This window comes from Chanodichthys erythropterus, chromosome 23 (assembly GCF_024489055.1).
Source record: "Chanodichthys erythropterus isolate Z2021 chromosome 23, ASM2448905v1, whole genome shotgun sequence".
NCBI lineage: Eukaryota > Metazoa > Chordata > Actinopteri > Cypriniformes > Xenocyprididae > Chanodichthys > Chanodichthys erythropterus.
Window position 1 is genome coordinate 5,032,065 of NC_090243.1, and position 27,530 is coordinate 5,059,594.

The 27,530-nt window shown below is 38.9% G+C and overlaps 1 protein-coding gene across 2 annotated transcripts in view; it reads left to right on the forward strand.

Moving 5' to 3' along the window:
• Nucleotides 1-27,530, forward strand: part of sema5a (sema domain, seven thrombospondin repeats (type 1 and type 1-like), transmembrane domain (TM) and short cytoplasmic domain, (semaphorin) 5A) — a 180,289-nt gene that overhangs the window by 61,383 nt on the left and 91,376 nt on the right. For both annotated transcript variants that reach the window (XM_067377842.1, XM_067377843.1), the window contains exons 3-4: nt 1,450-1,549; nt 11,958-12,003. In XM_067377842.1, coding sequence (XP_067233943.1) covers nt 1,450-1,549; nt 11,958-12,003 — 146 coding nt within the window. The remainder of the gene's footprint in view (nt 1-1,449; nt 1,550-11,957; nt 12,004-27,530) is intronic.

Sequence of the window (27,530 nt, forward strand, 5' to 3'; positions counted from 1 at the left end):
GATTTTTCTGAAGAACAGAGCTCAGTTTAACTGCTCAGAACAAACAAGAGACTCATGAACAACCATCACAAAACAAACAGTCGTGGATCATCAGGTAACCACACACAGTATTGAGAATCAATGGTTCACATACTTATGAATGGGGTTATTTTAATAAATTCAGCTATTGTTTTGTCTTGTGAACTAAATGCAAACATCTTTTATGTAAAATATCTTACTCAGGACAGTACTAAACAAAAAATAACATGCATTTTGTATGATCTCACTTATTTTATTAAAATAATTCTCATTTTCACAGATTCTGCAAGGGGTTCACATACTTGTTCATGCCACTGTATGTGTTAAAGAGCTAAATTATGCAACTTTAAAAGTATTTAATTTTGTTTTGTAGGTCTCCTACAATAGGTTTACATGCATCCAAGGGTCAAAAACACTTGAATTTTCTCATAATATACATTGCAAATCACTTAATTTCTCTAAACCCCTCCTTCCCCTGAGCCTACTTTGCTCTGATTGGTCAGACGGCCCAGTCTGTCGTGATTGGTCTACCACTCATAGCACATGTCAGAAATGAAACACCTATTACCAGATCTAAATTTCAGCTCCAGAAGCTTCCTCAGCACTTGTATACACAGTGATACAAAAAGAAACTATGGCGTTGGATTTTCTGTATCAGTTCCAACATGAGTCCTCATCCTTTTAAAGTGCATGCAAAGTGGATTTGCAATGCAGAAAACAGCATCTTCTCGACATGTTCACAACATGAACCAAATTTTTTCAGGTCTCAGCTACAACTACAGTGTTTGAAGGCGGGTAAAAGTAGATTTTGTTCGTAGGCAGCCAATGAAGACCATAGACTGGCATTATGCAAATTTGTTACATTGTTACATAGGTATTGTAACAGGAGGTGAGACTAGAATTGCTGATGACTCGTTTCGGCAGAATATTTCAGAATAAATTCTTTCATTTAAGACAATAACTTTATTTGTCATGCACTTTAATCTTTAAATGTTTGCAGACCTTTTAAATTCACAAACAGCTATATTACACACTGCATGAAAGGTAACTTTAGTGAGTAACTTTAGAAAGGCACTTTAATGTGAAACTACACCCCAGAGCTGGAAAAAAGGCAATGACCAGTAGCACAACTTAACTAATTATAGCATTACTGGAACAGCTAACCCAGCAGCTATCCCATTACACAGAGGTAGGTAGGCAAAAAGATGTTAGACAGGTCAAGATTGAGGCTTTCATGCTGAGGCCAGAGGTTAATATGAAAGGCGCCACAGCAAGAGCATTTGCTATGCATACCATACACCCGCACACAAACAAACATGAATGCATTCTGGTGCCCACAAACTGAATGGGAAATATAAAAAAAATATGCAACAGTATCTGTGTGTGTATGTTAATGATGTGCGCTAACATGTATCCTTTCTTGTTCTGCAGAAATCGAGCCTTGGATCCATCGGTTCAGAGCAGAGGGCACTGTTGATTATTCACAGCTGACCTTTGACCCAGGCCAGAACGAACTAATCGTGGGCGCAAGGTAATGGCCATGGTAATTCATATGGTTCTTCCATCACCATATGAAATTTAATTAGGACTCAGTCCATGTGTCTCATTATACGAACGAGTGTGTTTCAGTGTCAGATGTTCTGACAATGTGTCTGCAAAGCCATACATTCATCTTTTACTATATTTTCAGCAACACTAAATTGACACCCACTGTGAAAATGTCACAATTGCCAGGTTTCCCATGACTAGCCCAAAACTGACACATAATCTGAGGCTTCACAAAGCCATGCAATGAAATCGCAGGACTTTTGTGGTAGACAAAGAACAGCAAAGAGCCTACTCATCAACAGATACTTTCATAAAAAAAAAATCGCACCATGAATGTGAGAATAGGATAGGAGTTCCTGTGTCCAGCTCTAATTAATGAGTGTGATGATTTCCACATAGACTTTCACACTGTCCTGCCATACATCTTCAGCCAAATTAATCTCATATTCCCGATCTGTCAGCAGCCTGGATGGTCTCTAAGCAATTATTTTGTGACAACCGCAGAAATGGTTTGATATGAGGCACTGTAACAGTTCATTCACCCACAGGGCCGAGAGCGCTAGAATAATTACATTTTCTCTGAGAAGCAAGGATTACCGTTCACTTCACTAGTGATTCATTGTATCTTGAACAGATTGTTTTTTTTTTTTACTTGAAAGTAACGAGATGGAAAGTGTTAGTTAGCTCTCAGAACCTGCTCCAAAGTGCAACACATCATTATCAAGTCTGACTCGGCTAAAGAGTTAAAAGTAATGCAGCTGGAATTTTTGGATCTCTCTAAACATCAAAATGTATTGCTGGTGTTACAAAGAAGTGCACATCAGTGGTAATGGCTCAAATGAAAAGACTCTTTTGACCTGTTGTTGTTACAGTACAGACGGCACGGAGGCAGATGTAAAAGCAAGTATGGTAGTTTTATTGATAACAGCAGAGATCAGGTGAGTAAATGGTAAATGGAGAGTTTGATGAGATGATAGGAGAATGATACTGTCCTTTGTGGTTTGTAGATGGAGTTCCTTGGAGATGAACCAGATGACTGAAGAAGGGGAACACTCACACACACGAAGAAGCACACAGGAGGAAGACTGGTGACACTGGAGACACTGGAGACTTGGGAAGCAGGTAAGTAGCAAATAGGAGTCCTTTAGGTAAGTATACATTAGTCTTTGATATGTACAAGACCAGACAATGACTGTGTGGCAGATATAGTGCTGGTGACGTGTCTGTGACAGTACACGCCCCCCCCAGGTACGCAGGAAGCGGCCGATCTCCTGGATCTTCCGTTCCGTCTGCCCGTTCGTCTGAGGGTGGTATCCGGAAGACAGAATTACGGTCACACCCAGGAGGGACAGGAAGGCTTTTCAGACTCGGGAGATGAACTGGGGCTCTCTCTCAGATACGATGTCCTCGTGAATTCCATAGTAACGAAAGATGTGGTTGAACATTAGTTCTCCTGTAGTTAGAGCGGTAGGTAGACCTTGGAGAGGAATGAGTCGGCAGGCTTTGGAGAATCGATCCACTACCACTAGGATGCAGGTGTGACCGTCTGAAGGTGGGAGATCTGTTATGAAATCCACTCCCAGGTGTGACCATGGTCGCTCAGGAACGGGCAGAGGATTGAGCTTGCCGGCCGGCAGATGACGAGGGCTCTTGGAGATGGCGCACTCCCTGCAGCCCTGCACGTACCTTCTGACATCCCTGGCCAAGTTGGGCCAACAGAAGAGCTCTTTCAGCAGCGAGAGGGTGTCATTGACCCCCGGGTGACCAGTGCCAAGTGATGAGTGAGCTGCATGGATTAGTGGAGTGCGTCGTGATCGGGTGATGTATTGGAGTCCTTGCGGGCAACCCGGCAGAGTGTGGTTGGAGACATTGGAGGAGGGCAAAGTTTCCTCGGACCACTGGATGGGACTCACGAAGAGGGATTCTGGAAGAGTGGGTTCTGGAGTTTCATTTTTCTCGTCAGGGGCATGGAGACGGGATAAGGCATCAGCCTTGAGATTTTTGGAGCCAGGACGATAGGAGATAGTGAAGTCAAATCTTCAGAAGAACATTGCCCAGCGAGCTTGACGAGGGTTCAGTCTTTTAGCAGAGTTGAGATACTCTAAGTTTTTATGGTCGGTGAGCACTTGGAAGGGGTGTTTGGCTCCCTCCAACCAATGCCTCCATTCCTCCAACGCGAGCTTGACGGCCAGGAGCTCACGGTCACCGATGTCGTAGTTGACCTCCGCCGGGTTGAGCTTACGGGAGAAGAAGGCGCATGGATGGAGTCTACTTGGCTGCCCCTGCTGCTGGGAGAGGACCCCCTCGTCCATCCGGATGCCACTGTGATCAATGAAGTATCCCAGGAAGTAGACAGATGACTGGTGGAAGGAGCATTTTTCCGCCTTGAGAAACAGTTGGACCTGCCGTAAGCGCTTGAGGACCTCCGCAACATGGTGGCGATGTTCGGCCATGCTCCGGGAGTAAATGAGGTTGTCGTCGCTATATACCAACACGAACTTGTGGAGAAACTCCCGGAGCACCTCATGAATAAAATCCTGGAATACGGAGGGGGCGTTGACTAGTCCATAGGGCATGACCAGGTATTCGTAGTGGCCGGTGGGCGTGACAAAGGCGGTCTTCCACTCGTCCCCCTCGCGTATCCGGATGAGATTATATGCGCTGCGGAGGTCCAGCTTTGTGAACACAGTGGCACCACGGAGATGTTCCAGGGGCCGCTGGGATGAGGGGAAGTGGATAGCGAAATTTGACGGTGATTTTGTTGAGAGACCAGTAATCAATGCAGAACCAGCAGATGAATATCCTCAACGTTTAGGATCCCGACACGGAGTTGCAGCGGTCCCACACAACGACTGATTTTCTTGTGGCTCAGGGGCTTTCCGGTGATGGAATGGACTTGGTAGATGGACGGCGAGGGCGAGGTTTTGAGGTTGAGTTGATGGCAGAGGGCACCGGAGAAGTTCCCGGCTGACCCTGAGTCGAGGAGCGTGACAACTGGAACAGATACATTTACAGCAGTAAGGTTTACAACAGTGGTGAGTGGTTTCATCTTTTTTATGGAGGGAATGATGGCACTCACCAGAGGTCTTGGAGGGCGGATTGAGCATGCGGAGAGCTCATGCCCAGGAGAACCACAGTAGAGGCATAAATTCAGGGTCAGCCTTCGTTTGCGTTCGGTGGGAGAGAGGCGAGAGGTGTCCAATTGCATGGGTTCACTGGCTGGTTCTGGGGAGCTGACGGGTTCGGACCGACGGAGGAGGGAGTGTGAAAGTGGCTGGCCCTGGTGTTCTTCGAGACACGACTGCATACGAGTGCCTACGCGACAACTACGAGTTGGATGAAGCGTTCAAGGCCGATGGTGTCCTCGTATGTAGCGAGATGCAATCGCAACTTCGGCTTTAAACCCTGGCGGAAAGAGGTGATGAGGGCTTGTTCATTCCACCCGCTGCTGGAAGCCAGAGTACAGAACTGCAAGGCATAATCACTCACTGAGTTAGATCCTTGTTTCAAATTATAGAGTTTCTCACCGACTGATGAATCCGAGAGGGGTTTTCCAAAGACTTTGCGGAAATGAGAGACGAAGGCTGGATAGGATTTCACCACGGAGCCTGTCTGAATCCAGAGTGCGTCCGCCCAGCGGAGAGCTTTACCTTGCAGCTGTGAAATGATGAAGGCGATCTTAGCGGTGTCAGTGGGGAAGAGATGCGATTGCATCTCCAGGAACGGCTCACATTGCAGGAGGAATCCGCTGCAATCCTCCGCCGATCCAGAGTAGGGCGCCGGCCTGGCCATGGGACTGGCGTGCATGGTTGGTGAGTGGAGCGAAGAATTGAACGAGGAAGCGGTGACAGGTGCTGGTGACGATGGTTGTGGTGGAGTGAGTGCTCGGCGCAGCGCGTCTACGAGCTCCTGGAATGGGTCTGGTTGGCTCATGCTGATATCCTGTCGTTTTGTTAGGACCGGTCTTCTGTTACAGTACAGACGGCACGGAGGCAGATGTAAAAGCAAGTATGGTAGTTTTATTGATAACAGCAGAGATCAGGTGAGTAAATGGTAAATGGAGAGTTTGATGAGATGATAGGAGAATGATACTGTCCTTTGTGGTTTGTAGATGGAGTTCCTTGGAGATGAACCAGATGACTGAAGACGGGGAACACTCACACACACGGAGAAGCACACAGGAGGAAGACTGGAGACACTGGAGACACTGGAGACACTGGAGACTTTGGAAGCAGGTATGTAGCAGATAGGAGTCCTTGAGGTAAGTATACATTAATCTGTGATACGTACGAGAGCGGACAATGACTGTGTGTGTGAGTGTGGCAGATATAGTGCTGGTGATTACTGTGGTGATGACGTGCAGGTGGCGGTGATTAGAACTCCGGTGATTGTGTGCTTGGGTATTGCAGGGAGGTGGAACCTGACGTGTCTGTGACAGTTGTACAGTAGGACTAAGTTTTTCCAGATATACCAGATATATCTGATTATGATCAGAAAGCTCAGTTGCAGCAAATTATTTGCTCTGTCAACATGTTGTGTACTTTGGTTCAGGTTTGAAGACAGCAAACCCCTCAAACAAGAAGAATACAAACATCTGGAGCTGAAGGAATTCAGTAATGCCCTTTTTAGATTGAGTTTGGGAACTAGAGTTGCACAAAACAGTCATATCAATGTCAGCCGATAAAATGCTACTTTTTAATATTATTAAGTAAAATAGGCAAATATATAAGACTTATTTTAGACAAATTACAATGGGATATATTATTCCTCATTGGTTAAACACAAATAAAATATGAGTAGAATAAAATAAATATAGAAACAAAGCACTATGGATTATACACACACAGTAGCATGCAGTGGTGTTCTTAAATGAGGAGGCAAAATGTATAAGAAATGTAAATTCATGTCCCATTTACACTTAATGTTGTCACATTTTACTCTATCAAAAAAAGTAGAAAGCCAACTATAACTCTTATTTTGTATTTTTACATTAACAATTAATATGTAATTAATAGGGGTGTGACGAGACGGGTATCTCACGAGACGAGACGAGACTCGAGACTGAGTTAACGAGACGAGACGGGACGAGACAAGATTTTTACACACTATTTTTAAGAAATCCTCAATGGCAAAATACATGACTAGAAAAAATATTCTGCAGGTGTATTTGAAATGTTTTAACTAATCATCTTGTAATGAATGTCATTCAGTTCTACTTTCTGAGTATGAATTATCATATGCAGGAAAACACAACAATACTCAAGCACTGTAAAAGGTTTTGCCACAAACTCAACTGACTGACTTCTGTATGATTTCAGTGTCTTCAGATCTTACTGTACATGATTTATGAGCTTCTACAACTTTTGTCCTCCTAACTGAACTCCTTTCCACAAACTGATCATAGAAATAAAAATAGTATAAATAAAAATGGTAACATTTTACAATAAGGTCTCATTTATTAGCATTAATGTATTAACCAAAATCAACTAACAATGAGCAATATCTTTGCTACAGTATTTATTAATCTTTGATAATGTTAGTTAATAAAAATGGTCATTCATTGTTCATGATAGTTCACAGTGCATTAACTAATGTTAACAAATGAAACCTTACTGTTTGTGCTTAATAAGATTAAGAGAAAACTGTTATTAAATTTTATGGTAACACTTTACAATAAGTGCAACCATAATCGCACCCTCTCAATATTCAAAGTGCAAATAAGACCCACTTTTTCTTTGATACAGAGCTAAGAGATGGTTACAACTTACGCTGCCCAGCCTAAAATAGCTTTCATATTGGAAGATACTTGCATTCATCAGGGAGCCGCTTTCAAAATGCGTTTGAATGTGCGCGCGCGTTTACTTTCACTTTCAGCGATCGCGCGTACTCTTTAAATATGGAGCGGCGGCGGCCGTTATCCAACTTAATTAAATGTTTTTTATTTAAACACAAGGCAAAAGGACAGTGGAGGCGTAATGTAAACGTAGCGGTGGCATATTCTTTCCTAATCATCCTAACACTCTGTCATGGCAACATCACCTGTCAAAGGCAGGAACACACCAAGCCGTCGCTGACGCACGTCAGTTCTGCGCCTGCGTGATATGAAATGCCTTTCCGAAACAGCAGGTGGCAGTAGGTGAACAGCCAATCAGAATGATCAGATGGCCCGATGGATCGACGAGCTCCAACACCGATTCAACATGTCGAATCGGCCGAAAAAAGGCAGACGAGGACCAACTTCATCCGATGGTGTGGAACACACTGAGAAAACTTAGTCGGCCGACGAAGAAAAACTGCCTGACGGCCGACCATCGGCTTGGTGTTTTCCTGCCTTAAAGGTACTACAGAGGATCTTTTCGTCGACTGAGAAACCAAAGACTGTTAGTGAGTTTTTTAAATGAGCGCATGCATAAGAACAACCCCCTCCTTCACAGCTCATTTCGAGGGAATGCCTCCCAAAACTCATGCACAAGTATTGGAACACGAGTGTTTACCACCGGCATTCGCTGTGTCGTGTTAGTGGATTCATTATGTCGGACTCACTGCAGGTAACTCATAATCTGCAGTTGTTACTCCTGTCTCCTGACAAAAATATTGCATGCAGCGCCTGTGGAGTGTGGGAAGTTACTGGAGTGCGCAGCCGCGCTCGTCTCTCACAAGGAACGTCACGGCAGTGATTGACAAGCCAGAGGGCCAAGACAGTTTCAAGTAATATTGCAAAAATGTATAAAACAAAACATCCTCTGTAGCACCTTTAAACGACTGAAAACGATGTAGTATAATACATGCCAGATCAGTATTTGGTGCTGTAATTCTGCCACAGGGATACACTAAAAATGGAGAGTAAGACTTGGAGCATGCGCATAAACCTTGTGCGCTGTATACAAACTTTAGTAAAGCTTAGAAATAAAGCTTTATTTTAGTAAAGCTAATAGGCTCAGTAGCATCTTCAGCATGAACACAATCATGTAGTCCGCTATTGTTGTTGTTGCTGTTAGCGGTGTCTGACTAGGGTCGACACTTGGGGTGATGACATCATTGTTTCACCAAATATACGCATTGGCTGTACACACGAAAACGCAATGTCGTCGTTTTCATATTTATGAAAACGCCAGATCCGTCTGAACGAAACGCCTATAATATACAAAATTTTTGTGTATACAGCTAAACTCGTCTCCGTGTGGACGGGCCTTAAGTTGTTCCCTCGATTTACTTAATTGTGCGTACGACATACTATTTTGTTCCCTCGATTTACTAAATCGTACGTACGACATACTATTTTGTTCCCTCGATTTACTAAATCGTGCGTACGACATATTATTTTGTTCCCTCGATTTACTAAATCGTGCATACGACATACTATTTTGTTCCCTCGATTTTCTAAATCGTGCGTACGACATACTATTTTGTTCCTTCGATTTACTAAATCGTGCGTACAACATACTATTTTGTTCCCTCGATTTTCTAAATCGTGCATACGACATACTATTTTTTTCCCACGATTTACTAAATCGTGCGTACGACATACTATTTTGTTCCCTCGATTTACTAAATCGTGCATACGACATACTATTTTGTTCCCTCGATTTACTAAATCGTGCGTGCGACATACTATTTTGTTCCCTCGATTTACTAAATCGTGCGTACGACATACTATTTTGTTCCCTCGATTTACTAAATGGTGCGTATGACATACTATTTTGTTCCCTCGATTTACTAAATCGTGCGTACGACATACTATTTTGTTCCCTCGATTTACTAAATCGTGCGTTCGACATACTATTTTGTTCCCTCGATTTACTAAATCGTGCATACGACATACTATTTTGTTCCCTCGATTTACTAAATCGTGCGTGCGACATACTATTTTGTTCCCTCGATTTACTAAATCGTGCGTACGACATACTATTTTGTTCCCTCGATTTACTAAATTGTGCGTATGACATACTATTTTGTTCCCTCGATTTACTAAATCGTGCGTACGACATACTATTTTGTTCCCTCGATTTACTAAATCGTGCGTTCGACATACTATTTTGTTCCCTCGATTTACTAAATCGTGCGTACGACATACTATTTTGTTCCCTCGACTTACTAAATCATGTGTACGACATACTATTTTGTTCCCTCGATTTACTAAATCGTGCGTACGACATACTATTTTGTTCCCTCGATTTTCTAAATCGTGCGTACGACATACTATTTTGTTCCCTCGATTTACTAAATCGTGCGTACGACATACTATTTTGATCCCTTGATTTAGCAAATCGAGGAAGTGAATTAGTATGTTGTGAGCACGATTTATAAATCGAGGGAACGACTTAGTAAAGTGAGCACACGATTTAGCCTACAATTTTTTTCCTGCTTGTCATGTGTGGGGATCATACAATGGAAGCATTGTTTTATTTTTGTATTATGGATTATTCTCTTATCCAATTTTTTGAGTAGGCACTGCCTCCCTTGCCTCTTCTGAGGAAACGCCCCTGACACCCACACACGCGCACACACACACACACTTAATGAAAATAAAATTTGTTAAATGATTATTGAATAAATTAATAAATTTGTTGAATGATTATTGGTTAAAAATGTATTCTTAGTTTTTGCCATTCTGCCATTAAAATAAGTTTTTCCATATATTTTATTAGTTTTATTTTATTGAATTTTACTTTTTTATTATATTTTATATAGGTTAATAAATCGGTTATCAGCCTCAAAGATACATTAAAAAATGGTTATCAGATCAGTGCATCTCTACTGAGAACCGTAGCAATTTGTGGAGGTGACGATCACTGTAAACAGACTGCCCATCTTTCTGTTGTTAATGTCCATCACTATGGATAGGATGAGTCAAGTGCTGTGGATCAATATTGTTCAAATTGAGCTGTGAAGAGGAAAACGCAAGTCTTGTCTTGGTTGAACTCCATGATGCTTTCGGCTCAACTGGTTATCCCTGGAGCAGATGGGTTTTCAGTGCTCAAGGCCTCAGAAACACACCCACAGTCTGGCCTAATGGACTGTGCAAAGGTTCTCCAGCTGAGTTGCTGCTTCATCAAGGTCACTGAACAACAGGGTTCTGGTGAAGATGCGCAGCAGCTCAAGGAAGATTTCTGCCAATTACCAACACCAGACTGAGCAGACCTGTCAAAGTACAGACACTTAGATTGTGGAATATTGAATCATGCCTCAGGCTTGCTAGTCATGGAATAAATTTTCTATTAACCAATCAGATTGTAGAGTTATGGTTAAAGTTAAGGGCATTTCCTCATATTAGGGGTATCTCATGGTTAGGACATTTGCATATGTCCTAAGGCGTATTGTTCTAGGACCAACAAAGAATATCCATTCAAAGGATGTTGACCTACTTGACTAGATCAAATTGTGTCTGATGCTCCACAGAACTGCATTTAAATTCAACAACAAAAAGAAATAGTAATTAATAACCTACAACGAGCACAGTATGATCAGAATACCTCTATATTGATAGTTGCATGGTCATTACAGAAATAATGGCCTAGTGGTCTGTGCAAAGGAGCCATTGATAGTGAGAAGCTCAAAAGGCTTCAACGGTAATGCAGTGAAACACAATCAATAGACATGTCGATTCAGTAAGTGGACCTTAATCACAGCAACCTGATTTATCATGTACTCTCTTATACAATAAGACAGGCTCCGCTTTCAGGTTATGTACCATATTGTTTTAGCAAATGTGTTTGTGCTTCCGTCGTTCACAGATGGATGTAAAATCATGTCGGACGGATATGTGATTTGTAGTTCCACATAGAAAATTACATTTGAGATTAGAGTTGGCAGAACAATATATTGCTACACTAGATTGTATACTCAACCCAAGATGTTTGGAGGAACAAATTTAGTTGTATTTTTGTTTCCCAGAATTAAAATGCAGGCAGCATTTACAATCCTCTGCTGCTCCAAAAAAGCATCTTATCCTTAGGCAAGGTCCAGTTTCGGCTCATTAAATTGACAGTAGGCTGCACACTTTGCATAAGAGGTTATTGATTGTAATACATGGTTAGCCTTCAGCCAGGTATACGGATCAAATGAAAAACCAAACTTGAACTGTTATGTCAAGTTATATTGAAAGTGGATGTGTATAGGGAGCATATTAATGAGATTCATTCAGCAATTAATTTGGCAATTTAGTTCTGAAACCTCTGTTTTATTTATAGACTTGTTTTCCTCTGAAAAAGCTCAAAACATTCCTCTCACAACATTGGCCAATTGCTATCACACATGGATTCACTCGAAATGTTGCAATCCATAAAAATCTCTATTTATAGCCACAATTCCCGCCCACCCTTCTGAAACAACTTGTGTTCTGATTTGCGAGAAAATTTAAACCTTTTTTTTTTTTTTGTCTTTTCTTTCAGAAATCATCTCTTCAGGCTACATTTAGAGGATCTTTCATTGATCCAGGTGGGTGAAAAAGTGTATGTCTGTGTTTTCTGTCTTTCTTCTTGCTCAGACAGCTCAAAAACCCAGGATGAGACTAACAGGTGTTGCTGCCGCCATGTGTAAATGCCAATTACAGTGGCTTCACAAACTCCGAGAGAAAGACTTTGCCAATTTAAAAGTTGTCAGTTCGGCACAATGCAGACGTGATTGGTGTTAGCACTGGTGGCACTGTCTGTTAAAACCATATGTAAACTTTCCCTGGGCTCCATTTTGCATGTGTGTTTTTTGAAATCTATTAACAGCTCTTATTTGGATGACCAGATGTCAGGTTGTGCTAAATTAAATTTTTTAATGCTGGCAAACAATCAGGTTCTTTGATTCTTTGAGACTAGCATCGTACTGGGCATTGATAATGATGTTCACTAATAAATATGATGAGGCTGATTAGGATTAGGGAGTCTTAAGGGGTGTTCACACTGACTGCGATTAATTGCTGGAAATTGTTGCGTCTGTGTTTTGCGAGGTGGCGGATCACTCTCTAAGATAGAAAAAGGCTCATTAAAAGTATGAAAATATTGTATTATTATTTCTTTTAAAATGGCAATGAAGCAGGTTTGTCAGATTATCATTGTTATTTATAAGAACATTTGCATTATTTATTTATTTATATATTATTTATTATTATTGTCCACTAAATCAAAGTCATGTGGTGCAACCAACATGAAGGGGGAAAAAAACAGAACAATAATTGTTAGAATATTCTAATATTTACGGAAGAGGATTAGGGCCAAGCAATAATAAAAAAATAAAACCATCTTGACATTAAAGTTGTTAAATTTCAAGAAAAAACTCGTTAAATTTAGAGAAAATAGTCGAGATGAAATTTTGAGAATAAAGTCATTAAATTATGAGAAAAAAGTCATTAAATTACGAGAAAAAAGTTGTTTAATTATGAGAACAAATTCGTAATTTACCAAATTTGATTTTAATTTAATGACTTTATTCTAAACATTTTATCTCGACTTTTTTCTCGAAATTTAACGACATTTTTCTCATAATTTAACGAATTTGTTCTCGTAATTTAACGATTTGTTTCTCATAATTTAATGACTTTATTCTGAACATTTTATCTCGACTTTTTTCTCAAAATTTCACTATTTTTTTCTCGAAATTCAACGAGTTTATTCTCAACATTTTATCTCGACTTTTTTCTCGAAATTTAACGATTTTTTTCTCGAAATTTAACAACTTTAATCTCGAGATGGTTTTATTTTTTTATTATTGCTTGGCCCTAATCCTCTTCCGTAAATATTTTTATAATTTTTAATGAAATATTTTATTTATTAGACTCTAGCATCCCCGTAACTCAGAGGAAAAGTGGTTAAGTTTGACCTTTTAATGACAAGGCACTTAATTATTTGTGACCCGTGCTGGCAAAATGAGTCGCAATGAGCAAATTTTCAAAAAATAGTTATTGTTAGCCCTCTACTTTAAAAAACCTTCAGAATGATGTGTGATTTGTTGGAATCTGACAAAAAGCTACACCTGTTTGAAGTCGATAGAGTCAGCAAAAGTCAATTTTGAGAAAAATCAAGTTTAAGTATTCTGAAGGTTCCAAAACAAAATCATCTAGCGACTATGCCTTAAAATCCCTGATAATACCACCAAATTTGGCACAAACCAAGTCAAAGCCCATATCTATAGGAAAAAAATATATATATTCAACTTTTTCCCATGATTCCACAATTGTTTGATTAACATTGATGAAACAGACAGCAAGTATTATGACCTACTGTACCAAACGGATCTAATATTATGTTACACATCAAATGTTTTTCCCCAACAGTTAACCTAACGTTCACTTAAACATAAAAGATAATGTTTGTGTGAATAGGCCTACTCACCAAGACAGATTTTTTTAAATACTGTAATTCTGTGTATATGTGCATATCAGGATCTGAGGCATCTTTGTGCATGTGCTTGGGATCTGTCAGTCAGCGCAAGTAAGATCATTTTATTTACATCAGCCTGAGTTTGAAAATCACATTTCATTGGTTCAGACTCATGCCAAGTTGGAAGGCTGTGTTTTACAATGATACCAAACTTGTGCTGAGGGGAGCGCCGTCGTCCAGAAGCGGGCAGAGAAAAACAGCATTATGCATCTTATGGTCAAAGGACTCCTGTCAGAAAACGTACAAATAAAGACTCTTTTAGATTTTTAATTGCTATTTGAAGCATTGGGATTGCTAGACAAGGGCTTAATCAACTAATTTTTGTAAAAACCTCAATTTCGATCTCAAATTGACATTTTTTTACTTGTTTTGCCTATAGGTTGAAAATTAGTGCGTATTCTGACTCATTTTGCCAGCAAGGGACACATTTAAAGACCCCCTGTGGTGAAAATTAAGTTTTTAATGTTGTTTATATGTCTGTGGTGTTTTTAATATGCTTTAAGACAAACCATGTGCAAATTCATATGTCAACACCATTGCTGAGTATTTTGTCTTTAAAACTTCTGAAAAAAGTTGCAGTTTGAAATCGCTGGTGTCTGTGACGTCACAAACTACCTTGTAACCAATCACGTCAACGTGGCGGCGGGCTTTAGCACATCATTAACAGCGAACTAGCAGTGGAGTCTCGAGAGAAGCCAAGTTATCCCAGTATATTTTTCTGTTGATATAAAAAATAGAGTAGATTTAGCAATATAGTGGGTGTGATGTATATTACGATGCTATGATGAACTAGATGCCTTTCTCCACTGACTTTCTGAGTTGTTAAAGCGTTTGTAAGGATACTGATTGTTAGAAGGCAGCTTTCTGACTCTGACATGGCAAATAGGGAATATAGTTTACATTATTAGCTGTTTGATGACATAGTCAAGCAAAAGGCTAATCATATTAATTACCGTTATGTGTCCGACGTTGTAAAGATTTGATACCATTGTGCAGCATTTACCTCAGTAAGTTGACCAAGTGGATCTCTGAGCTTGTGTGAGTGGAGGTGGTGCTGATTTGCATATTCATTAATCCACATATATTAAATGAGGCAAGGGTTTAGAGTTACATTCAAGCTATTTTAAGGCATTAAGGCATTTTTTCACATTAAAAAAAAACAAACAAAAAAAACATTTAAATATGTAATTTTGGTGAACAAAGATGAGTTTTAAGGGATAAAATGATTGACTACAGGGGGATTTTAAGAATTAATTTATGATATTTCATTAAAAAACACTTTTTACCCTAAAGATAAATGATTTTGAAAATGAATGACTTTAGGTGACTTTGTCGATTATCTCTTGAACACTGCTAGTGTGAACGATGCTTTAGACTCGGGCCTCTCCAGATGTTCTACTTCTATGAAGGCCAGGACTATCAAATCCTATTAATGAGCCCAGTTTAAAAGGCAAATGGACCTGAAAGAAGACCTGCATATCTCCGAAATTAGAACTTATTCCCTTAACAAATTTCAAACATAATTACCCAAGAGTAACTGCTATCCTGTGATAGCTGCAGCAGGCAAGTGACTGTACATTCTCTTTCCTATTGCACTGAACATCTTATAACCCTGTAAATAACTATCCAAACATTGACATGTTTGGAAATTTATTTGAAGCCTCTCCCAGTGTGAAGTAGACTTTTTGAGGCCTCCAAAAGAGTCAAACACTGGCTGTTTAACAACTTAAACATCATGGGGGCTCCTCAAAAAGGCTGACCTCCTGGGGAAAAGAGCAAACAGACCAGACCCAACTTTGAGATGCCTTTTGTTCTGACCTGCTCACAGGGAACCAGCATCACAAAGATGAGCCCAGCAATTCCTCTCTGGCCAATCCTTTCCTCCTTAATAGAATTCCTTCACTTGCCTCACAGCATGGAGTGTTGTGTGTACTTTTCCTTTTTGGTCTTTTTAATGCCCTTTTTCACTTCTACAGCTGACTTTGCTGAAGGTTTCTCTGAAAAGAGAAATGCTCTGATGAGATGTTTTGATGACAGGTTCCCAATTTAGCTTGACCCAAGGCCCAGTTCCATTGCGGCATGCGAGTACTTGTAGGTTGTTTGTGCTTTTAAGCATTCATGACTTTGTTCTTGGGTAAAAATGACAGTATTGCATAAATGTAGTCCCTTTTCAAGATTTTTGTGTGGTTTTGGTATCACATAAATGATTAAATATGGTTTATTTAGAACCTATGTTTCTGTCTGTGTTTTTTCTCCTCTTATACTGTGCAACAACTTTCAAGGAAAACTGGTAATATCACAGGCAAGGGGAAAATATGAATGATGCCGGCAATAGGGTGCAATGAGCGAGAAGTCCTGAGACCTGAGAAGGAAATGACCTAGAAAGTACTGCTTTTATCCTTCATTGATCTCACAGAATAGAGCTTTCAGTAGCAATGATGCATCAGCAATAGGAAAAATAAACCCGCAGAGTGACCTATCATTTGTCTGCAACACCTCTGCTAGTGTTTAATAGCATAGGTTTGTGAAGCATTAAAAGTCTTTTAATGGAAGGATAAATGTGGCAGCACTATAGGTGTATATTGTGATAGTATATAATCATTATATGTACATGTGCAGGACACATTTTATTTCATGGGCCATTGTACAAAAAATGGGTGTCATTTGTGGACCTTCTGTATATGCAAATGTGTAAATGTGAAATGCGTAAAGACTATCTATCTATCTGTCTATTGGGTGTGAGCAAAAACACGCTGTTTTTGTGTGTGTCCTTTTAAATACAAATGAGCTGCTGCTCCCGGCCACTTTCCAGAAGAGGGCAGAGCTTTAACAGTTCACGCTTTGGTTGTTCAACAACAACAAAGCTGGAGAATCTCACGCAGCCAAAATGACAATTGTCAATAACGATGTTCAGCCTTACATTGTTCAAACCAGATTCGGACACTGATGGAGAGACTCAGGAAGAAGTTACAACTCATAGAATGAAACTGGATGTTTAGTGGATAAATGTTGCTGTGGAGTTGATTCAACTCATAGACTAGCATGTGCCGTCATGTTAATCTATTGTGCAAATCCAGCATTGAATTGACACTTGTTTGTGAAGCAGTCTGGTGTAAAATGATGGCATGGCAACAACACTCACCTACAACAACTCTTTCTCTTCTCTAAAGTAGCCCAACATGGCCTCACCCCCTTTGTTGCATGTTCTAGGGGACAGGGTTTATGTAAATTTTAGGTTTACTGATGTCACTAACCTGGGAAGAAGCTTGTTGTATTCCCTACCAGCCATTTGTTGTAGTCCTTAAACAGAATTTTTTTAAAAGAAAATATCTCCCTTTGCATTGAACTTTGAGCATCGTAACTTTGCAGAGGTCCACCAGCCTTGCTCCCGTCCCATTGCTCTCGGCCCCACCCTGCTTGCCACATATACATTATATCACAACATGTACAGGGATATAATGTAATGAAATACTGTATTAAAGATTGTACACAGTGCATGTGCTGTTTTTATGCAGTGATATCAGATTGAGCTGTTTTCTGTATGGGTGACTGTAGATCGAACAGTTTTTTAGGGACAAAGGTTACTGTATATTGATCCAAAATTAAGTTTGGCATCATAATTCACCATAACCTCAATTTCCTAGAGATCCCCTCGCAATAATGAAAAGCAGATTCAGATCAGAATTTGTTGAAAGAAAACTCTTTGGAAGTTGGTCAGATATACTTTAATCAGAAGTGAATGTCTCAGATGAGTTTAATTTTATTAGAAATCTTCATAATAGAAAAAAAGAAAGAGGTCACGAAGTGATAGACACAACAAAACAAAGAGTGGTGGAAACTGTCAGTGCAAATATGTTGAGATACTGAGTTTGCGAACTCACTGACAGGTCCAGACGATGTCTCCTAATGCTTGTCCTCTGTGTATCGTTATTGTCCTGTCAGGTTGTCATCCACAAGAGAGATGAGGAAAGCAGTTTTCAGATGTGATTTCACAATGTAAACCTGCTTGTTGATAGACAAACTTCAGATGTACAAATTTGCATTGGATTTCGCATTTGCTGAGACAAGCAGGCAAATGCTAAAAAATATCATATATATATATATATATATATATATATATATATATATATATATATATATATTTATTTTTTTTTTTTTTTTTTTTTTTTTGTCCACATTGAGAAAACGAAAGTCATGAAACCATGTACAGGTACCATGGTTAATAGAAAATTCACAGTGTATATACACAGATCAGGCATAACACAATGACCACCTTCCTAATATCGTGTTGGTCCCCCTTTTGCTGCCAAAACATCCCTAACCCGTCAAGGCCATGGACTCCACTAGACCCCTGAAGGTGTGCTGCAATATCTGGCACCAAGATGTTAGCAGCAGATCCTTTAAGTACTGTAAGTTGCGAGGTGGAGCCTCCATGGATCAGACTTGTTTGTTCAGCACATCCCACAGATGCTAACATCCACATGGATGGCAGGACCCAAGGTTTCCCAGCAGAACATTGCCCAAAGCATCAAACTGCATCCGCCTGCTTGCCTTCTTCCCATAGTGCATCCTGGTGCCATGTGTTCCCCAGGTAAACGACGCACATGCATCCAGCCATCCATGTGATGTAAAAGAAACATGATTCATCAGACCAGGCCACCTTCTTCCATTAATCCGTGGTCCGGTTCTGATGCTCACGTGCTCACAGTTGCCGCTTTCGGCAGTGGATGGGTCAGCTCGTTCAAATCCTTACGCTTGCACACCCACTAACAGGTGCCGTGATGAAGAGATAATCCGTGTTATTTGCTTCACCCGTCAGTGGTCATAATGTTATGCCTAATCGGTGTATAATTATTTACGGTTCTATACTGGACACATCAGCAGTCTTGGAGAGACACTGACTCCTGAAAAATACTGACTCCTGAACCAGTGTTAATATAAAACATAATATTAGTTGTAATGATCTTCAATGGCATGGAAATATAAACAATGGCCTCTTGGAAATGTAGATTCTTATACGGAGTCAATAGGATTCTCAAACCTAGATGGAATGAACAATACAGCTGCTTTCTCATTTGTCAAACTGCAGAGGTGCTCGAAGAAGAGCAGCTCTATTGTTCACTCCTTATGGTCTCAGTCTACCTAGAGTCCACCTTGCTCAGCCGATTTTCCTCTGTCAAGTCGGCTCTCCCTTGAGCATTTTGCATATTGTACAGTAGCAGCACTCCTAGCGCCACTGATTAATTGCCTGAATAAATGCATTGTAGTCACTTCATTGTATTTCAAGCTTGACAAATGAAAGCCGGAGTCTGTTTCCCCAGTACGCCTCTATTCAGGCAAATTGCGAGAGCAAATTTAAATCAGTTGTTAATATGCAACAGAGAAATTGCCGTCTTTATTACTGATACATATGTATAAGTTTAACACTGTCATTAAATCATTTTATTCTAAGTGAACTAGATGAGGTCTAGCTTCTCAGGGGTGTGCTTCCCAAAGGCATTGTTAGCCATTTATGGTTGCATGTTATATACATATGGCATTTCCCGAAACCATACTTCCAACTACGGTTGTCGAGCTGTGGTTAGAAGCATGGTTTCTTTGTGATACTGAATTGATCCTGCTCTTGGGCGCAATAAGCAAGATAACATTCAGTACATTGTATTAGTGATGAGCACTATTTGAAACAGGCTTTGTGAAGCTTCGAAACCCTTTCAAATCATTTGTTTTGATCCAGTTATTCTGAGCGCGTATCAAACTGCCAAAATCACATGATTTCAGTAGGCTTTATTATGTCATAACTGTTTCGAAGCATTTTCAAATTTCAATTGTTCGCTGCTAGGGGGTGATGATTTCTGCACCCATTAACCCTTTATGGTTTTTTAAAAGTTTTTTAAATTTGTAGACATTTTTAATGACACATTTGTATAATAAAAATGAAGGGTTTTCGTTAATAGTCTCTTATTGGCATAAATGATGACAGAATTTTTATTTTTGAACTAAGCCTTTAATTGAATCAGTTAGCAGAAGTTATTACTCCACCACCTGTTTAACAGCATATATTATATAAAGTCATATATTGTTGAATGAACATGGCTCAAACAACCGAGGGAAACAATCGTGACTTGCTAGTTAATTTTTCCACCGGTGCATCATATTATGGCAGTTATCGGCGAGTTGCATCTTTGTAGGGGAAACACATCCCAGGATAGTCTGGTTTACTTTTGGCAGGCTCAAAAGAAAATAAGTACAGACGCTGTGAGGTGGCTTCTTATCTAAGTGGCTTGTTGACCGATCGCCTCAGGTTAGACCTGCATGCCCTATGCACCACAGCTAGCCTGCTGTGTCAATTCAGCACACATGCACTCATAATGCTGTGCTGCTCACTTATTCTCTATTTAACGCAGCAGTATAGCTCCTCAGCCCATGGCAGCTGTCTCATTTGAAACATACCAACCCAGACCTGCCATTTACATTCACTCCCGTAGCAAATATGGTAATCATTGTGATTTAAACCGGTGTTTAGCAGTTTGCTCTAAGGGGATATGCCCATGAGCACAATTCAACTCTCCGCTGTACTTACACACATGCACCAGTGCGTTTGGTTCAGCAGAAATAGAGCCATTACCGTGATCGATGATTTTATCATGTCAGCTAGTTGCATGGTGATTTTGTTCAGCCGTGACTCTGGATCTTTTGTTCATTTTAATCTTTTTTTGATTTTATTCAGTAGCACTGGAATGGTGAGTGACGTTGTGAACTCATGAATATTAAATAGCACGAACTGATGTTGCTAGTTATTATTCCTAGACAGTTTAAGTCACAATATTTGATTAATATACATACATTTAACCATCACTTTGGTGCTATTCATAAACCGTTATCCTATGCAAATGTACTTGAATTGTACTGCATTGAAAAGCACAATTCTGATTTCTGATTTACTTTTAGCCTTTTTGAAATATTTAATTGAGAGATTTTCAAAACTGGAAAGCCAATAATTTACATACGATCTATATATAGGAAATAATAAATCACTGAATAAATAAATGTTTGCTCAGAAACTTTTATTGTCTTTTAAATGTTATTTAATTCCGAAATGTCAAACCTGTGATGTCAACCATTTACAATCAAGACAGACAAACAGATAGATAGATAGATAGATAGATAGATAGATAGATAGATAGATAGATAGATAGATAGATAGATAGATAGATAGATAGATAGATAGATAGATAGATAGATAGATAGATAGATAGATAGATAGATAGATAGATAGATAGATAGATAGATAGATAGATAGATAGACGGACCGACAGCTGGTCGGTCGGTCGAACGATTGATTGATTGACCGATTGACTGATTTTTAGACAATTTATAGTTCTTAAACCTGAAAGAAAAATTTTGGAGCCATGAATTTTTTTAGAATAGTGTTTTATCAGATAAATGGTGTCTGTGATTAACATTACTTGAAGAAACTTTCATGTTTTGTGCAGTTAATTACATAAATTACATACTTTCATACCTGAAATCACGAAGTTTTGAAACTTTTGTTTGCTTTAAAGTTTCAAAGAAGTTGCCATATTAGGGATTTGCTAGTGTGTTAAAGCGCACAGCTGATTTCAACACACATTTGAGGATAGACTGTGCATAATTAGACTTATCAAAGCATCTGATGCTCTTGATTTCACATTTTCTAAAGAGTAGGACTTCATGAAAAGCGTTGTTAACAGCATTTAGCTGTGATATTGACTTTGGCACGTTATATCATTAACTTGCCTTTTATAAGCAATATAAACCCAAAGTAAAAGAGACAGATTGTCAGTCATGTATTTCATTAACCTCTCTTACTCACCGTCACTAAAACAATTACATGCACTGATCAACAGAACACTTGTGCTAATTTCTGAGGGCGGCTGTTTCAATTGCTTCCAGTTACTCAGCCATTTAAATTCATGAAATAATGAACATATGAGCTTCCCTTCAGCGCTCTATATAACTGTAACTCCATCAGATATCTGATTAACAAGGGACTAGGCTTGGACTGTGGTCTTATATGCCAATTACAGTCTGATAATGGCTACTTAGCAACATGCTCCAGTAAATGCTGCTGGGACTTTTTTCCATTTACATATATAATGAGTGGAGATGTATTGGGTTTTGGTAAAAGATCACTTTTGGCTAAAATGTATGTTATAGATGAGGTTTCAATCTCATTTACAAGCCATAGTTGCAGGGCAGGATGAGATCACCTTAAATTTCCACACTTAAGTGCACTGTAATTATGAAAATGCACAATTAATCCAATTGAGATGCAATATTTTGTCATCTGTTGACTGTTGCCTCACATGCTACTTTCACCAGTTGTTGAAATGAGCAGAATTCATTGAATACTCAAAGCGTGCCTGTGGTTGCATTCTTCAACTCAGATAATAGAAGCATGCACACCAGAAATGCTTGCAATCATTTATGCATGCCTTGTTTTGTCTTGGCAATGTAAATTCCAGGCAGAACTCAGAGAGAGCTGTGTGGTGGGTGACTAAACCCACACAGTGCTGACTGGCACTCTTTAGCCCACCTGTTCCTGACAATGACCGCTCAGATATGGGGTCTGCACCCGACCATCTGGAACAATGGAGCAAGTCTACCATACAGAAGTGGTGAAACTCTAAAGACATTAAAGTCTGCTTAACTACCTGCAGATGTTGTCTGTGTTTTGTTGTTTTATGGTGAAAGTTGTTATGTAAATGTTGTATAGCCTCTAATTTATAGAGCATTGTATTCTATACCATGTTTCTTCTTTTACTTGTTCTCTTCATTGTGGTGCTGAATAAAAGTAAACACAAAGTTTGTTCACATAGTTCTTCTCTGTCAATGAAAATAATTCCAAAAGAAGCCAAAAAATAAAGGAAAACAGAATGGATGTGAGTGGAGCAGGGCGACAGCAATTTCACCTCTGCTCACAGTGTTCTGTAATAACTCCACTCAAGCTCCAGTCCATGTTTTTCATTTCCTAATACCCACAGAACAAAGTCCCTCTAAAGTCAAAGTCCCTTTAAAGTAAGTCATTTCACTCAGCGGCCATCTTTGAAAACCTTCTTGGGCAGCTATTTAAGTCATACAAGTACAGCTTCTATCTCTTTTAATGGGGAAACATCAAATTCTCCAAAGCTGTTCACCAAGCTTGAAATTAAATTTCATGTTTTAAATTTTGTTTCTAAATGCTCAAATCTTGGCAAAAAAATAAAAAATAAAGCATTTTTCATGCTGGACCAGTCATAAGCACAGTCTCAGAACATAAATTGAACTTTTAAAGGCAGCTACAGTGACACAGTGACTTTACCAATTGGCAATTGCCTCTTTATTTATAAAGCTGGACTTATTCCACCATAATGCGTATTGCGCTATCTCCCATTCATAGTAATATGAGTGCACCATCTTTGTATATGTGAAGTCTTTGATATTGTTTGAAAAAATCTTTAACTTTGAACCTTTTGTTAACTGTTACTAAAAATTAACACATGGAACATCTTAAAAAAGTATTATCCACAATTGGTTATCATCAACAATTTAACTAATGATCTAAAAGAAAAAACAACAACAACAACAACAACAACAAAAACAATACAACCTAATATTACAGAACTGCTCCTCCAGTTTCTCTCTTTTGATTCCTATTAAAGTAGCATGGGTATGTTTGTCATTTGTTGCCTGAATCACCGAATCAGTCAGTCAACCGATTCGTTCAACAACACGGAATCATTTAGGAAGTAAAGCTCTCTACTGTGTGTTGTTCAGAGAAGCTGTGGCTTTGTATGGAACTATTTTTGTTAGCAGAACAAAACTAGACAATATTGTCACTGACAATATTGTGTATAAAATGTAAGTTACTTAATTATTGAATTGTTATAATAAAGTAATCACAATCAATTGTGCAGCCTTGTCACACTCTCAGAAAAAAAAGGTACAAAGGCTGTCACTGCGGAAGGGTTACTTTAGGGTTACTTTAAACCCTAACACTCAAAATACTTAATTGGTTTAATTAAGACAAACTTAAATTGAACAAATTAGTTCAGTTAAATTAAGTTATGAGTTTAAATCAGTTATGAGTTTTTAGAACTTTCTTTTTATTTTGAGTTTACAGTAATGATATATTTCAAGTAAACCGAACTGTTTCATTGTTTTGAGTTGTATGAACTAATTTCTTTTAATTTAGATGAACTTAAGTTTAACTGAAACTGGGCTCGGTTTTCTATTTCCCAGCATGCCTTGCCCATGGCACTCAAAAGGGAAAAATTCTGAATTTGGCATTTTCTGAATTTTCTAATTAGGGTTTACAGTGAAGTAAACAACTCATTTGATTTGCAAGAACTCAATATAATAAAGTTAAAGGGATAGTTCACCCAAAAATGAAAATTTGATGTTTATCTGCTTACCCCCAGGGCATCCAAGATGTAGGTGACTTTGTTTCTTCAGTAGAACACAAATTATGATTTTTAACTCCAACCATTGCGGTCTGTTAGTCGTATAAAGCATGTCAGTGGGAACTTTATCTATAAGAGTCAAAAAAACATGCACAGACAAATCCCAATTAAAACCTGCGGCTTGTGATGACACGTTGATGTCCTAAGACACGAAACAATCTGTTTGTGTGAGAATCCGAACAGTATTTACCCTCAGTATATGCCCTCCATAGCCAGTTAGTGAGGTCAGAAAACACGTTCTGATGACGGAAGTGATGTCTCGCGCTTTGCTTCAATGAATGCGAGAGATCACTTCCATTGTCAGAGCGCGTTCCGGCCTTCACTAACCAGATATGGAGGGCAGTTGGACATAGTGGCGTTTTAGAGGTAAAAAATTATGTAAATACTGTTTGGTTTCTCACACAAACTGATCCCTTGTGTCTTAGGACATCAATGTGTCGTCATGAGCCGTAGGGTTTAATTGGGATTTGTCTGTGCACGTTTTTTTTACCCTTGTAGATGTCCCACTGACAAGCATTATATGACTGACTGGCTGCATCTATAATTCAGATTTTTAATCCCCGTATCCGCTTACATATATTTATATATAATCTATTTTTAATCTCTATAATAAAAATGTATAATTCAGATTTTGATCTCCATATACATTTACATATATTATATATATCTTCCAAGGGGTTTTTTCCCTCCTAGGACTTTTTTCCCAGTGCTAGCACGCTGGGTTTTTCTCCTAGGGGTTTTTTTCCACCCCTGGAAGTCAGCCGACATTGGCTTAATGTAGCACCATCTTGTATATGTTACATATTACCACGCTTGTTTGTACAGTTTATTTTTAACCACTTCCCTTTTTTTCTGTGCTTCTAATATGTAAAGCTGCTTTGAAACAATTACCAATTGTAAAAGCGCTATATAAATAAATTTGACTTGACTTGACTTGACTGACAGACCGCAACGATTGGAGTTAAAAATCATTATTTGTGTTCTACTGAAGAAACAAAGTCACCTATATCTTGGATGTCTTGGTAAGCAGATAAACATAAAATTTTCATTTTTGGGTGAACTATTCCTTTAATTAACATATTTTATGTTAATTGCTATCAACATGTATGAGTTAGCTAACTCAGTACATCAAGTTAGGAGCAATTAACATGTATGAGCACTACAAACTGAAAACTTGATGGTTCTGCTTACTTAAAATTGCTTACACATAACTCCAAAAAATTATACAACTAATTACCTCAATTTTTTTTACTTAGCCCAACGGGTTTACATATTTCCTTTTGAAAGGGCACCACCCCAGTAACAGCTTTTAGACCTTTTTTTTTTAAAGAGTGCAGTCACAGTCATGCTTAAATTTAATTAAGAAGTCTTGCTTGTGTGATGTTGCTTAAACAGATTGGAAGAAATAGGACATCATATTGTTAATTTTAGAAGATATCACAAATGATTGACAAAATACTGACAAAAGTCAATAATTTACATAGTTATGATAGGTTGTTGACAATTTTTGTTGACAAGATACATTTTAGATGTATTTTACATTTTAGATTAAATGCATAAATAATCAGTTATAGATGCCTGTTGGCATGAAACTGAAGCATATTTTACTGAATGATCAAATTTATGCTGTGTTGGTGTCTACCTGCCTCTTCCCCATTATTCACCTTTGAAAAATCCATTCATCCGTTCTCCAAACCAATGTTTCCTCTACAGGGTCGCTGGCCTTTGAAAAATGTCTTGTGTAAAAATAACATTGAAGTTGTTAATGGCCAAGTTCAAGTTGGTTAATGGTTACGTTCAGCATTATTACATCATTAAATAGCTTCTACTGATGAATGATACAACTAACAAATGACATTTTTCAGACTATCCTGGAAATTCATAATGCAATTTTCCAAAGTGTAATTTAACCTAATTTGTCAAGGTAATGGTGTAGTAATTACATTTAATTCATGTTTTATGCCATTTTTGCTGAGCTAAACACAACACCTCGAGTGGGCGACTACTACCTTTTAGCAATTTGTGCTGGCACACACAAAAACTGGTTTAAGACATCCTAATGCTGTCTTCGCACTCTGAAACGTTCTGCTGATGTGCAGTTTGTTTGTACGAGTGACTTTCCTCAAAATAGTTGGTTTCTAGCCTGGGATATAAGAATGAAGTCTGTTCCTGTTCCTTCTGTGACTAAGGCTTACAAAAGTTCATGAAATGCACATTTTTAAAAATGTAGTGTTGTACCTCAGTGCCGCTGCCTAGCTATAATTATGGCATATGACAATACACTCTGAAGCATGAAAGGCTATAGTATTCTTTCCTCAGCAAATGCCAGCCTTCTTTCTGCTCCTTCCTATCATTCTGCTGCTGTTATGTCAGGCAGAAAGTGCTATATCAGTTGCTAATGGATATTTTGACACATTAAATCATCTTTCATGTCACCATAGATGTGAAGGAGTTTCCCCGTGTCTCCGTCCCTCAGCCTATTTCTCTGCTTTGCGGTGGCGATTTGGCATGAATGGGCCCTGCGGGGAAACTCATTCAGCTGCATGACTGAGCGAGACAACAGATTTTCAGTCCTGCATTTGCACATTCACACCCTGCCATCTCCTAAGTGTCACCCGAAAGATTCCTCATTGGCCAGAGGGAATGAAAATCTGGATTTTTTTCACCTTACGCTGCATTTAAAACCCTTTAACACCACTGGTGTTCCCGGTGAAAATGACTGGCCAACAAAAATAACTTAAATCTCTCTTTATGCTATATCATCATAAAATATTGGATTCAGTCTCATATCCCTCATTGATCTGAGCTTATATTGGTCAAAAATGACCATCCATTTAAAAATGAATGGGAAAGATAAAAATAAGAGAAACATTTAGTGTTCAGGAGCATGTTCATCATGTTCATGTTCACATATATACATGTGTCCTTGCAAAGATAAAGGCCTTGTACAAAAAGATTGAATCCAATATTTGTTGATAATTTTTGTAGCCCGATCATTTTTCACTGGGAACACCACAAATGTAAATAATTGGGAAAAAATTCCCAGAAAAGTTCAAAAATTATCCTTATAATTTTGGAAAGTAGTTATGCCCTGTGTCCAATGCGATAACATTAA